Genomic DNA, 12,009 nt, shown 5'->3' with positions numbered 1-12,009 from the left:
TTGTACTAAGAGCAAAATAGGATTTCAAGAAAACTGGGCCTGAGCTACAAAACCACTACACCTAGCGGGGAGTAGCTAATACACAAATGGGTATTCGTAACACAGCCTGTAATCACACCCATAATGCCTTCATAACCATTAAAAGGGGTGAGCCCAATATCTGTCAGCATTTACTTATAGGATGGGGCAAACCATCTTTAAACAGGGTAACAGAAGAAGAGCTGCTAGAGTGGTATATAAAGTGAGTCACAAAAGGGAAAGAGACATGAACTCAGCAAAAACACTGCCTCGTGCAAAATATGTGAGCACCCATCCAGGTTACAGATTGGGGAGAAGTTTGCAAAGCCATCTATGGAGGCCTGTGTGCATAGTTTTTAATAATTTTAATCCTTCATGCAGCACTGAATATCTCAGCCTAGATGGTAAAAGTTAGGCTTCTAAGTCTTTATCTAGATTCCTAAGTAAGTGACCTGATTCTCAAAAGTGCTGAGCACTCAGCTGTTTTCACTGAAGTGCTCAGGATTTTTGAACATCACATCACTTCATTAGATCCCTAGATATGGATTTAGGAACCTAACCTTAGGCCCCTATTTTTTAAAATCTTGGCCTAAACCAGTGGTCCCCAAACTTTTTAAGCCACACCCACCCTTGCCCCTAATATAATCTGTCTGTGCACTCCTCCAGCAGCTGTGGTTGGGAGCCATGGCCAGGAGTGGGGCCGGGGGCTGAGGCCAGGACTTGAGCCAGGGCCAGGAGCTTAGGCTGGGGGCAGGACCGAAGGGGAGCTGGGGGAAGAGTGGAGCTGGGTGGCACTTCCCCACCCTCCCGCCCCCCAAGAGTTGGCCTGGATCCCTCCACACACCCCTGAACATTCCTCTGTGCCCCCCTAGGATGGGGATTGCCCTACAGTTTGGGGACTACTGGCCTTAAAGGTCACACAAGGTGGGGTTTTGAAAACACCTAAGTGGATTAGAAGCACAATTCTTACTGAATTTCAATGGGACTTGTATTCCTAAATCACTTAGGTGTTTTTCAATATCCTGTGAAATATGTCCTGTCTGGCTTTCATTTGTAAAAAGATATGCAAGTGTCACTGGAACTTATCTAATAATTTTTATTTGATGGATTTCGTTATATTTTAAAACTCAATATATTTGTACTTTTAATTGTTCACACCGTAGCTGGGACAGTGGCCTGTAGGCTTGACCCCATCCAGTATGGGTTTGAGAATTGCTGGCAAATCATAGGTTGTAATAGCTGTTCACATGTGAGTCCATATCCCTTTACAGCATGTCAGATCCTGTTTGGCAGGCACACACATAGTGATTTCAAAATGTAAGTGTGATACTGTGCACAATAATCCTGAGTGCAGAACCATCAGGTGAGAAACTGTAGCAGCACAACTGTAATCCACTGAGTCCTCAGTAAATTCAATGACAATCCTAACCCTTTAACACTTGCCCTGTGCTTGGGGCTCAGGGAACACATATTCCTATTCTGTGTGGAGATTATTTAAATTAAGAGCCAAGATAAAGATGACATTCTTATAAACTAGGAAAATGTGGTCTAGGCTGAATTACTTTAAGGTGGGTGCATAACTAGTTGAAAGACCAAACTCAAATAGTAGTTATCAATGGTGTTCTGTCAGACTGGGAGGGTGTATCTAGTGGGGTCCTGCCAGGATCAGTGCTATTCAATATGTTCATTAATGACTTAGACTGGGGATTGGCAAGTCACCCATCAGGAAATCCGCTGGTGGGCTGGCATGGTTTAATTGCAGCGTCCGCCGGTTCAGCCGATCGCAGCTCCCACTGGCCGCGGTTCGCCGTTCCAGGCCAATGGGGGCTGTGGGAAGCAGCGCGGGCTGAGGGATGTGCTGGCCGCCACTTCCTGCAGTCCCCATTGGCCTGGAACTGTGAACCGAGGCCAGTGGGAGCTGCAATTGGCCGAACCTGCGGACTCTGCAGGTAAACAAACCGTCCCGGCCCACGAGCGGATTTCTCTGATGGGCCGCTTGCCAAAGGTTGCTGATCCCTTACTTAAATAATGAAGTGTAGAGAATGCTTAAAAAATTTGCAGATGATACCAAACTAGACGGAATTGCAGGGATTTTGGAGGACAGGATTAGAAATCAAAAGATCTTGACAAATTTTGGAGAATTAGTCAGAAGTCAATGCAGACAAGTGCAAAGAACTTACTTAGTAAGGAAAAATCTGATGCACTACTACAAACTGAGGAATAACTGGTTGTAATATCACTGAAAAGGATCAGGGGTTTTGGTGGACCACAAACTGAATGTGAGTCAACAAGATGATGCAATTGTGAGAAAGGGTAGTATCATTTTGGGCTGTATTAACAGGACTGTTGTATTTAACACACAGGAGGTAATTGTCCCACTCTACTTGGTTCTGGTGAGGCCTCATCTGGAGTACTGTATCCAATTCTGAGTGCCACACTTTAGGAAAGATGTGGACAAATTGAAAAAAAGAGTCCAGAGGAAAAATTGATAAGAGCTTTAGAAAACTTGAACTATGATGAAAAATTTAAAAAACTGGGCATGTTTGAGGCGGACCTGAAAACAGTCTTCAAATATGTTAAGGTTGTTATAAAGAGGACTGGGATCAGTTGTTCTCCATGTCCACTGAAGGTAGGACAAGATATAATGGGCTTAATCTGCATCAAGGGAGATTTAGGTTAGATATTAGGAAAAACCTTCTAGCTATAAAAGGGTAGTTAAACTCTAGAATAGGCTTCCAAAGGAGGTTGTAGAATCCCCATCAGTTAAGGATTTTAAGAACAGATTGGACAAAAACCTATCATGGATGGTCTATGTTTACTTGATCCTGCCTCAGCACAGGGGGCTGGACTTGATGACTTCTCAAGGTCCCTTCTAGCCCTACATTTCTATGATTTGATGTCAGTAGTAATACAAAGTAACATTGCATCTGGTAGGAAAGGGTGGGTCTAAAATGGCTCCTGAACAGGTGGAGGGGACAGACTGAGATCACAGAGGTTCGTTCCAGGGAGGGGAGTTGGGACAGGGAAACAGGGTGTCAGATAAAGGAACAAAATGAAATAAAACAAAACTGCATGTTCAATAGGACAAATGTTAAACACTGGATCAGAAAAAAAAAGATAACTAATATAAGCTCTCACAGAGAAGATCCTAAGGGAAATGTTTATTTATTTTTTATTTCTGAGGGCAAAATAATAGTACAATTAAATAATAAAAATGTCATCCTTTCTCTCCACCCAAAATGTACTGAATGCATTAACAGAAACCTGTTTCACATCTCTTATTGTTCATTTAGGGCTCAGTGCTAAACTTAGTACCAGCGTAGATAAAGAATATGACTGTTAGCCCCATTGAACTCAATAGGAATACTCAGGGTTGTAAGTGTTATGCTTCATATTATTCATTTGCCAGACCGGACCCTCTGCCAACGCCTGTAAAGTTTAAAATGGAAATTAGCCTTAAGGATCAATATGTGAAGCAGACTGTCATAAAACTGAGGGCAAATTAGGCCTGAATTATAGCACCAAACAAATAAAAACTGTAACTGAAAGGCTCTGTATTAATAGCACTGATACAGGTTGAATTTGGTCTGCCATCACATTGTTCATCCAAGCCATCTGCTTGGGTGTTCTACCCCTTCCTCTACCCTTTGTCTGTCTTGCCTATTTCATGTGTAAGCTCTTCAGGGCAAGAACCACCCTCTATCTGTTGTTTGTACAGTACCTAGCACAACGGAGCGCCATTCTTGGTTGGCTCTTAGGCACTACCATAATAAACATGATATTATTAGATTCCCCTCAAAACAGAAGAAAACACAAAGAGCTAGTTGAATTGCAAAGCACATGGTATAACCCTGTGCTAAATATAATCTTCCTTCCAAAATAACTATACAAAATACACATTAGCCATTATAAAATAATAGCGAACTGTGAACTAACTGAAATCTGATAATCATACAAACACTGTCCAGAAATTCTGCTGAAATAGCTCTTGATAATTACTTCAACAAGAAGATAATCAGAAGAGCTAAACATGCTATGGTTTGTTTACTCCATAAGAATTAATTTGTTGTCTATTAGCTACTAGATTTTGAATACACACACAATTATAATTTTGCTTACCTATCAATTTATTTCCTTCAAAACAGCAAAACTACTAATCCTTAATCATGGATTAAGTGGCTGGAAGCAGCTCACAGAAGGACTTGCTCACCAACCTTCCAATAAAAATGATTGACTCACAAATTGTAGATTTGGAACCACAAGATTAACTAAAAGAAAAGGAGTACTTGTGGCACCTTAGAGACTAACAAATTTATTTGAGCATAAGCTTTTGTGAGCTACAGCTCACTTCATCGGATGCATTCATGAAGTGAGCTGTAGCTCACGAAAGCTTATGCTCAAATAAATTTGTTAGTCTCTAAGGTGCCACAAGTACTCCTTTTCTTTTTGCGAATACAGACTAACACGGCTGCTACTCTGAAACCTAAGATTAACTAAGGAAGTCAAATAAAAATACTTGACTTCTTAACTTAATAAAGTAGAATTACTTATAAAGTGGCTCCATCTGTTACTTTAGCTGATCTTTAGGGGTTGTTCTGTCTGGTGGACATGTTATTCTGGAGAATGGAAAATTTCGATTAACTGTTATTTCCTTTTCTCCCAATATCCAGAAATCTTTACTTTCACACTATAAGTAGGAAAAGGTTATTTCAAAATTGAAAATAATAATTAATAATAATTAATAGAAGGCATAGGCACTGCCTGGAATATCCCATGTGCGTCATGACAGAACATACTTTTTAATTTCCTATTATTTTTATAATAATTAGCAAGTTTCTATTCTTCATCAGCCTCAGTTCTGTTCTCCATTACATCATTTAAAATCTGAAGTTGTCTGTTGAATTTACACTGGTGTAACTGAGAACAGAACCTGGCTTTGTGGCCTAATATCCTGGAAAAAAATCAACTAATATCTTTTAAAATAATGTCCTGCCATAACAAAGGCAAAATTTGACCTATCTAGCTGTTGTGAATTTAGATGACTCTTTCCTCTACAAAAAGCGAGAATAGTGAATACATATGGTCTTTTAATTTTTAGGACTACTTTAGCATGTAGGATACACCAAAGCTGTCCTGTTTTGAAGAAAGTATTTGGATAAAAGGCAGCTAAGAAATTCTCATGAAATTAATGAAATGTTTATGTTTACCCCAACATTTAATTAGAAGATAACCTGAGGACCACCTTATCTTTGTGGAAAATACTGCTTTAATTTTCAGATGAAAAGGCTGAATTGAAAACTCATGTACTCAGAGTAATGATGATTAGAAAGCCACAGTTCCATATAGGGAAGGGAGAAAATTTCAATCATGGTTCAAAAAGGAGGGACCCATAAAAACTTTTCAAAGCAAAAAATACGCTTCTTAATATGACGAGTTGTCAGGCTTATAGAGGCTCAAAATTTAACTCCATTAGCGATAATGCTATTCAAAGGAACAACATGTCTTTTTAGTCACATTCTAGAAGAAATCCTAGCAGAAGATTGTCTTTTGGTTGCTAGACATTACTTTGTCTGAATACCCCTCTGGGGAATAGATGCTCACTTTCGTTAATCAAAATTACAAGTGTAACTTGGAAGGATCTGGGCAATGGATGTTCCTGTGACTTGGGTTCTGAGTGGAGAGAGAGAGACAGTGATGATGAAGCTGACATCTTCACTGGATCTGGAAATAATGGTCTCCATGCACAATATGAGATGATTTAGTATAATCTAAGACCTCTTTTTCCAAATCTATTGAATGGCTCCTAGCAGAAAAGGGAAAGGAAGGACACATAAAATAGGTGTTTCTCCTACTGTTCCATAGCTCCATGTACCTTTTGTTTTTGAAAGAAGAAACAAAAAGGGGTACTGAATTGTCATTTGACACAAAATGATCATTTTCAAAAATGAACATAAGAGTGATGATCCAAATAAGGAGTTCTGCCTGAGTCCTGAGCTGATTGAACCAGCCTTCTGACTGAGAAATCCCTTTATCAGTCCAGTTCAATAGACACTTTATGACCATCTGAAACAAAAGTTGTCACCATGCCATTGACATAAATGAAAAGAGTTGATGAACTAAGTCCAGTTCCAAGTAGATGGGTGGCCACCTCAAAAACCTCAGCCATAAAAATAGGTGCTAATTGGCACCCTTGCTGTCTATTGTGTCAGTAAATCCAGAAGCTGAATAAGCATGAAAATTTCTAAACTCTAGAGAAGCTCTCTCTAGGTCAGGGAGGAAGCTTACTCGGTGGTTAACCATGTTGGACCTGTTCTATGGATAACTGGAGGTCTGTAGTTGCCAAGGTTATCAGTTCTGCATTCTTCACAAGCACCACATTCTCTAAAACTAAGTCTTTAAAGAGAAAGAAACCATGCTGTGTGAACTGCACTCAAAAGTATTTCTCTGTCTATCAGAAAAGATTCTAAAAAATAGAAATTTATATGGGTAATGAAGAGTCACCGTTACATTAGCTATGATATAAATATTGTATATGCCTATAACTTTTATATTTTAATGCATAAGAAACTTCCTCTATGGTAGGTATTGTATAATTATGTCTTCCTTTAAAGCATCTGATATTAGCAACTGTTAGTGACAGGATACAGAATTTGATGGCCCACTAGTCTTTTCCAGTATGTCAATACCTGTGTTCCCTGCTATCACCCTTCTTGTCAGCCCATGAATCTGTGGGGATATTGTCTGAACATGTTTTCTAGTAGACTTTTTCATAACTACCAGGGTTAGTCTGGCTGCTCTCAGCGCTAAAAAGTTTATCCTTCTTTTGCATCTATCATGCTTTTTTTAAAAGAATTTTTTTTTAAATAGCACTCCCCAGCCTGAGGATTTCTATCCATAGACGAGGGGGTGAAATTATTCTGTCCTTCTACCATCCAGTCATGAGCATAAATTACTTATGATGGAACTTGGTCAAGCATCCTGCATGTTGCCTTGAAAAGGGGACCAGTGAAAAATCAGACATATTTTCAATTGTCTCACATGTAGTCCAAGCCAGGATAGTGATAGATCATGCATCCTGAGCACCTCTCTTTTCAGTAAACTGGTGGTCTAAGCACTGGAGGAAACACTGGCAGGTTCATTAAGGATACTCTCCTTTCTGGGACTGTATTCACTAATTGCATCTTCCTGCCCCTTTGAAATGTAGAAGTCGAGAACTATGTATAGAAGAGGCATAAGTACAATACTGAAGGGCCAAACTTTATTTGTTTTTGCCATGTCAACTTTTCTAATGTGTCTTTTCCTCAACATCATCAGGAGGAAATAGCAGTGAGCCTGATGGAAAACGCCAGTGGGCTACAGCTGGGATACATTCACGCTTTAATCTACTTTTTGTAAATCTTATAATGCTACCTTCATACAAAAATACCACTATTGTAGAATGTACATAGCCTAACCATTCATAGACAAAAGACTGTGTGGTACACTTATCTATTAAAGAATGCTGCTAACTATTCACTGTAACTCAGTGTATTGGCATCATCAGTGGATACAAGATGTTATTATCACAATAAGACCTTAGTACCTGATCTGTGTTGTGCACAGTTGTGTTGATCACAATTGACTTTTATGCCCAAACCCACAATTCATTCCCCTGCCATACTTCATTGTTTAATGGTACCAACGTTTCTGACCTACTCTGAGCTTCTTCACACAAAAAGAAGAAAACTTAAAATGCATATCCCCCACGCAGACTCATGAAAGTGGCTAACATTTAATTAATATCTGGACCAAATGGTGCTGTCAGTGTCAATAAAACTGAAGACATCTTGAATTAATAAATCCAGAGCTAAATGGAACACCAGTTATTTTCTCTGTGCTTAATTCTAGGAAGAACACAACTGCCAGCGCAGAATGTGGGTAGGAATTCGTTTGCCTGCGAATTGTTTCTGTGCTGACCCAAGGAGAGAACAAGTCAGTGTAAATGTGAAAAGCGAAGGGCTTGATTTAAAACAACTACTCAGTAGTTTTGTTTTTGCAAAAAGGTATGAAGCTCGATTTTTGCAGCCAAAGTGACAATCACATGGCACCAGTAAACTCGATTGCCCCCTCACACCTCCGGATAAGGACCGCATGGTTTGGTAAGTTTGGTGTAACTTTATCCTCTCCCCTAGACACACACACACCCCGAGACAAGCTGTACTCCTAGTTTGGGGAATGGAGCCAAAGCGGAGGCGGCAGGATAACAAATCGCTTCCTATATTTGTTTGCTAGCTGTCTTTGCGTCTGCCCCGGGAGGGACGCAAAGGCAGAAACAAATCCAGGGGCTGCCGAGAGTAGAGCCGCCTGGAAACGAGGGCGATTGATAAAGAAGCCCCTGTTCTGCAAGAGCCTCCGGTGCTGCCGCGGCTCACCCCCGCCCCCAGCGGCTCTCCCTACCCCGGCGCTTTCCGCTGCTGCAGCCCGTCATCTGACCTCCTGCGCTCTGCCTGCGGGTGTGTAAGGGAGAGGGACAGCGGCTCACGGGTAAACGCAGGCTCTTAGCCTCGGGAGACCTGCAGCACTTAAAGGCTAACAAGGCACCCGAGGACCTGAAAGCGAGTGGGAATCGCCTCGGTAGAAACTTTTAAGGACAGGGTGGGGAAAGTTATGCAGCTCATACGGGCAGCAGCATCCAATCCCGCGGCATCGGGCCACGCGCTCGGCTCCAGTCAAAACATCCCTGCGGTGCTCCTGCCCCTGCCTGCACCGAAAGTTTGCAGCTTTCGCGCCGCGGTGGCTGCAACGGGAGCCGAGCAGCAGCGACAAGGACACTGGGGCAAAGGGGGAAGGAAGAGGAGAAGCAAATTTCTGGAAGCTCGTGAAAGCGGCAGATCTCAGACCAGCCAGGATGACAGTCAGCTTGGCTCCTGCTGGCTCTAAAGCCATCAGCACGTCCCGCTCCCGCAGATAGAAGGGCAGGGTCGAAATACAGATCCCCACGGAGCACAAGACAACACGCGTGATTGCCCTCGGGGGAGCAGGGGAGACGCGCCCTTCCTTCCAACTTAGGTCTGACAAGTACCGCAGCTGCTGAGGACAAATTCCCTCCGCCAAGCCAGGGATGGGGAGAGAGGCTGAGCGGTTAGTGACTGAAACCCGTCCCCCGCCTGCTGGGATCCGGGGTGCGGAGGGGAAAGGAGGGGGGGAAAGGGACGCTGCTCTTACCTACGTGCCTGGAGCTGGTGAAGAGCCGGGGCACCTGCCCCCCTGCTCGCTCCCTGGAGGCGGAGGAGGAGGAGGTCACCCGGGGGTCTTGGTCCACAGCTGCGGAGTAGAGGGCGCTGCCGCTGTAGCGCCGGGAGATCACCCTGTCCCCCCTTGGAGGGGGGTGGAGCGGGTGGCTCTGGCCGTCCCCGATAGCTTGCAAGAGGAGATTGAGCAGAGTCCTCCTGTCCCCTCCTGGCGCCTCCAGGTCCCTGCTGCTGCCCTCGACCCCCGGCGGCGCAGGGGCTGAAGTGAGCAGCAGGAAGAAGATGGCAGGCAGAGCGTGACATCTCTTTGCCCCTCGCATCTCTCTGGCTCCTGGGAGAAGAGAGAGCAGAGCACGGTTAGCTCCTGGCCATGCCCGCACCCAGCCCTCTCCTCATGCTGGGGCCGGCTCCTGTCCCACTGGGTGGGGAAAGCGAGCGAATCCAATGGGGCTGACTGAGCCGGCTGCAGGGCGCGGGGGAAGAAGAGCGCTGCTGGGACCAGGCTGGCTGGAGCGCAGTGGAGGCGCGTGTCACTGGGCGCGCAGGGGAGCCGGCTGGGCGCAAGGGCGCTGGGCTCAGCGCACCCCTCTCCTCTCGCGCCCCTATCTCCAAGTGCGCGCTGCCGGGCTGGGGACCTTGCTAGTGCCAGTCCCGCTGCGCTCGGGGCGGTGGGGGGCGGCGGGGGAGGAGGAGGGGTCTCCGGATTGCCTGGCCCCGCCACACTTCCCCGCCCACCGCGCCAAGCGCTGCAGTATCATCTCAGACCCCAGATCCCTTTAGGACACATTTATAGACACGGATTAGGACAAGGGTATTAACCAAGCAACACATATTACAATCCAGGGCTTTATTGGGGGATTTGCTTGGCTTTCTTCTCCCAGTGTGATCACTCTTGAGGCTTTAGTCATTCAGCGGAATCACAGCCAGTTTTAACTTTCAGCTGGACACAAATAACCGAGACAGAGACGTTTCTTTTAATGGGCAAGGAGGGAGAAATCTTCCCAGGACTTGTAAACCATAGAACTAGAAATCTCCACACTACTCTGGCATTGCCCTAGAGTCTCATACTGATATTCATTATATAAAATACCCTCTCTCGGTCTCTCCCCTTAGAATGACTGTTTCCCCCCGTTCTGGTTAAGGGCTTGCCTTTCATCTCTGGTTTCAGAGTAGCAACCGTGTTAGTCTGTATCCGTACAAAGAAAAGGAGGACTTGTGGCACCTTAGAGACTAACAAATTTATTAGAGCATAAGCTTTCGTGAGATGCATCCGATGAAGTGAGCTGTAGCTCAGGAAAGCTTATGATCTAATAAATTTGTTAGTCTCTAAGGTGTCACAAGTACTCCTTTTCTTTCATCTCTGGGAATCCACTAGGCACTTTCATTGACCAAACTCCTGGCATTCGGGGGGGGGGGGGGGGTAAGGGAGTAAGGGACTTGGCTAGGTGACTGGTAAGAGAATTTAGGCTCTTTATTGTTCCATGTAGCCCGTGTTCTGATACGAATACATTTTAAAAGTCCAAACCTCTAATATGCTTTACTATATCAAGGTGAGAGCTCAACGCCCTCCACGCGAGCACATTACACACGTGTGGATACTACAGCCAAGATACTTCCATAAGTATTTTAGGAAAACGGATGCTGGGGTGTTTCATTATTTTGGACCGGAGACAAATATGAAAGGCTGTTTAAAAGGCAAACACAATAACGACGGGCTGAGACTCCTAGCAGAGAGCTTAATACATTTAAGTAAGCTACTCTAAATATAGCAAACAATTAGGATTATGAAAGGGGGGGATAATTCAGTTATTTACAAACCGATTTATATTTGCATCGCTTCCAACTCCCTTTTGCCAAAAGAGTTAAAAAGATCTCGCAGCAAGCGAACTGCCTCCAAAATGGTTCAGGTTTCCAGCCCTCCCCCGGCAGCTATTGCATATGACTAGCTCTGGGAATGAATTAGGAACAGATTTAGCCTTTCATTCACTGATGCGGCGAGCGGATCCTGATTATTCTAAGTGGTGACAATACCCGTGGAATAATTAAAGAAATCGGTAAACCCCAGCCACCACATCTTGATTACAAAGAGAATTGCAGCAGCCCGGCAAAATGTGTCTCTCGCTAAACAGAGAACAAGGGGGAGCGCTTACCTTGAAGTAGAATCAAATTTTGCTCAATTCTGGTATCTCTAAGTTGCTAAGAGACTTTCCTTCCTCTTCCTCCAAGTGCAGACTTACTTCTTTGGTTAGGGAGTGAATGGGGAGCGATCGGTTCGAAACCCAAAACAGCAGGATGCGCCTTTAGCAGCCATTCACCTGTCTTATATAGTTCACTGTCGGCGTATTCATTTGAGTACTATCGACTGTAGGTGGGTGGCAGTCAATGAAGACCTCTTTGGTAATCATTCTTCTGCTCAGCGAAAGTGTTTCTGACAAACTTCCTCCTCCCTTTTCGTCCCCCAGTGGATAGAAATTGAAAACCATCAGTTGAAGTGGCTCGGATCTATTTGTGAAACTAGATTTTTCTGTGGATTAGGAAATGCTTGCTAATAAACCTACACGTATAAGAGAGGAGAACACTTTTGAACGTAGTGGAATTCCCTTGTACAACTATTAATACATCGGGAGAAAGTAAAATTAATTGAACTCATATTGTTGAATGGAGAGGAAAAAGAAGCCATCAGAAAAGAACGGTGTGTATAAATTGCACACACCCAGGTTTGTCATGGTTGAAAGTGGTTATATTTTGAGGGCAGATAGGG

At 43.9% G+C, this 12,009-nt stretch overlaps 1 protein-coding gene across 2 annotated transcripts in view; it reads right to left on the bottom strand.

Annotated features, from left to right (window-relative positions):
• The window catches only part of ALKAL1 (ALK and LTK ligand 1), a 49,379-nt gene extending 37,716 nt beyond the window's left edge, over window positions 1-11,663 (bottom strand). The window contains exons 1-2 of one of the 2 annotated variants that reach the window (XM_074943097.1): window positions 11,399-11,663; window positions 9,223-9,579 (exon numbers count right to left, since the gene is read on the bottom strand). In XM_074943097.1, the coding sequence (XP_074799198.1) occupies window positions 9,223-9,568 (346 nt within the window). In that variant the 5' untranslated portion in view covers window positions 9,569-9,579; window positions 11,399-11,663. Of the gene's footprint in view, window positions 1-9,222; window positions 9,905-11,398 lie in introns of those variants that run through there. The other variant, XM_074943096.1, reaches the window with a different exon arrangement.
• Between the last annotated feature and the right edge of the window lie 346 nt (window positions 11,664-12,009).

Source organism: Natator depressus, chromosome 2 (assembly GCF_965152275.1).
Source record: "Natator depressus isolate rNatDep1 chromosome 2, rNatDep2.hap1, whole genome shotgun sequence".
Lineage (NCBI taxonomy): Eukaryota > Metazoa > Chordata > Testudines > Cheloniidae > Natator > Natator depressus.
The sequence above is the reverse complement of the archived record's forward strand: the minus strand, read 5'-3'. Positions and strand labels throughout refer to the sequence as shown.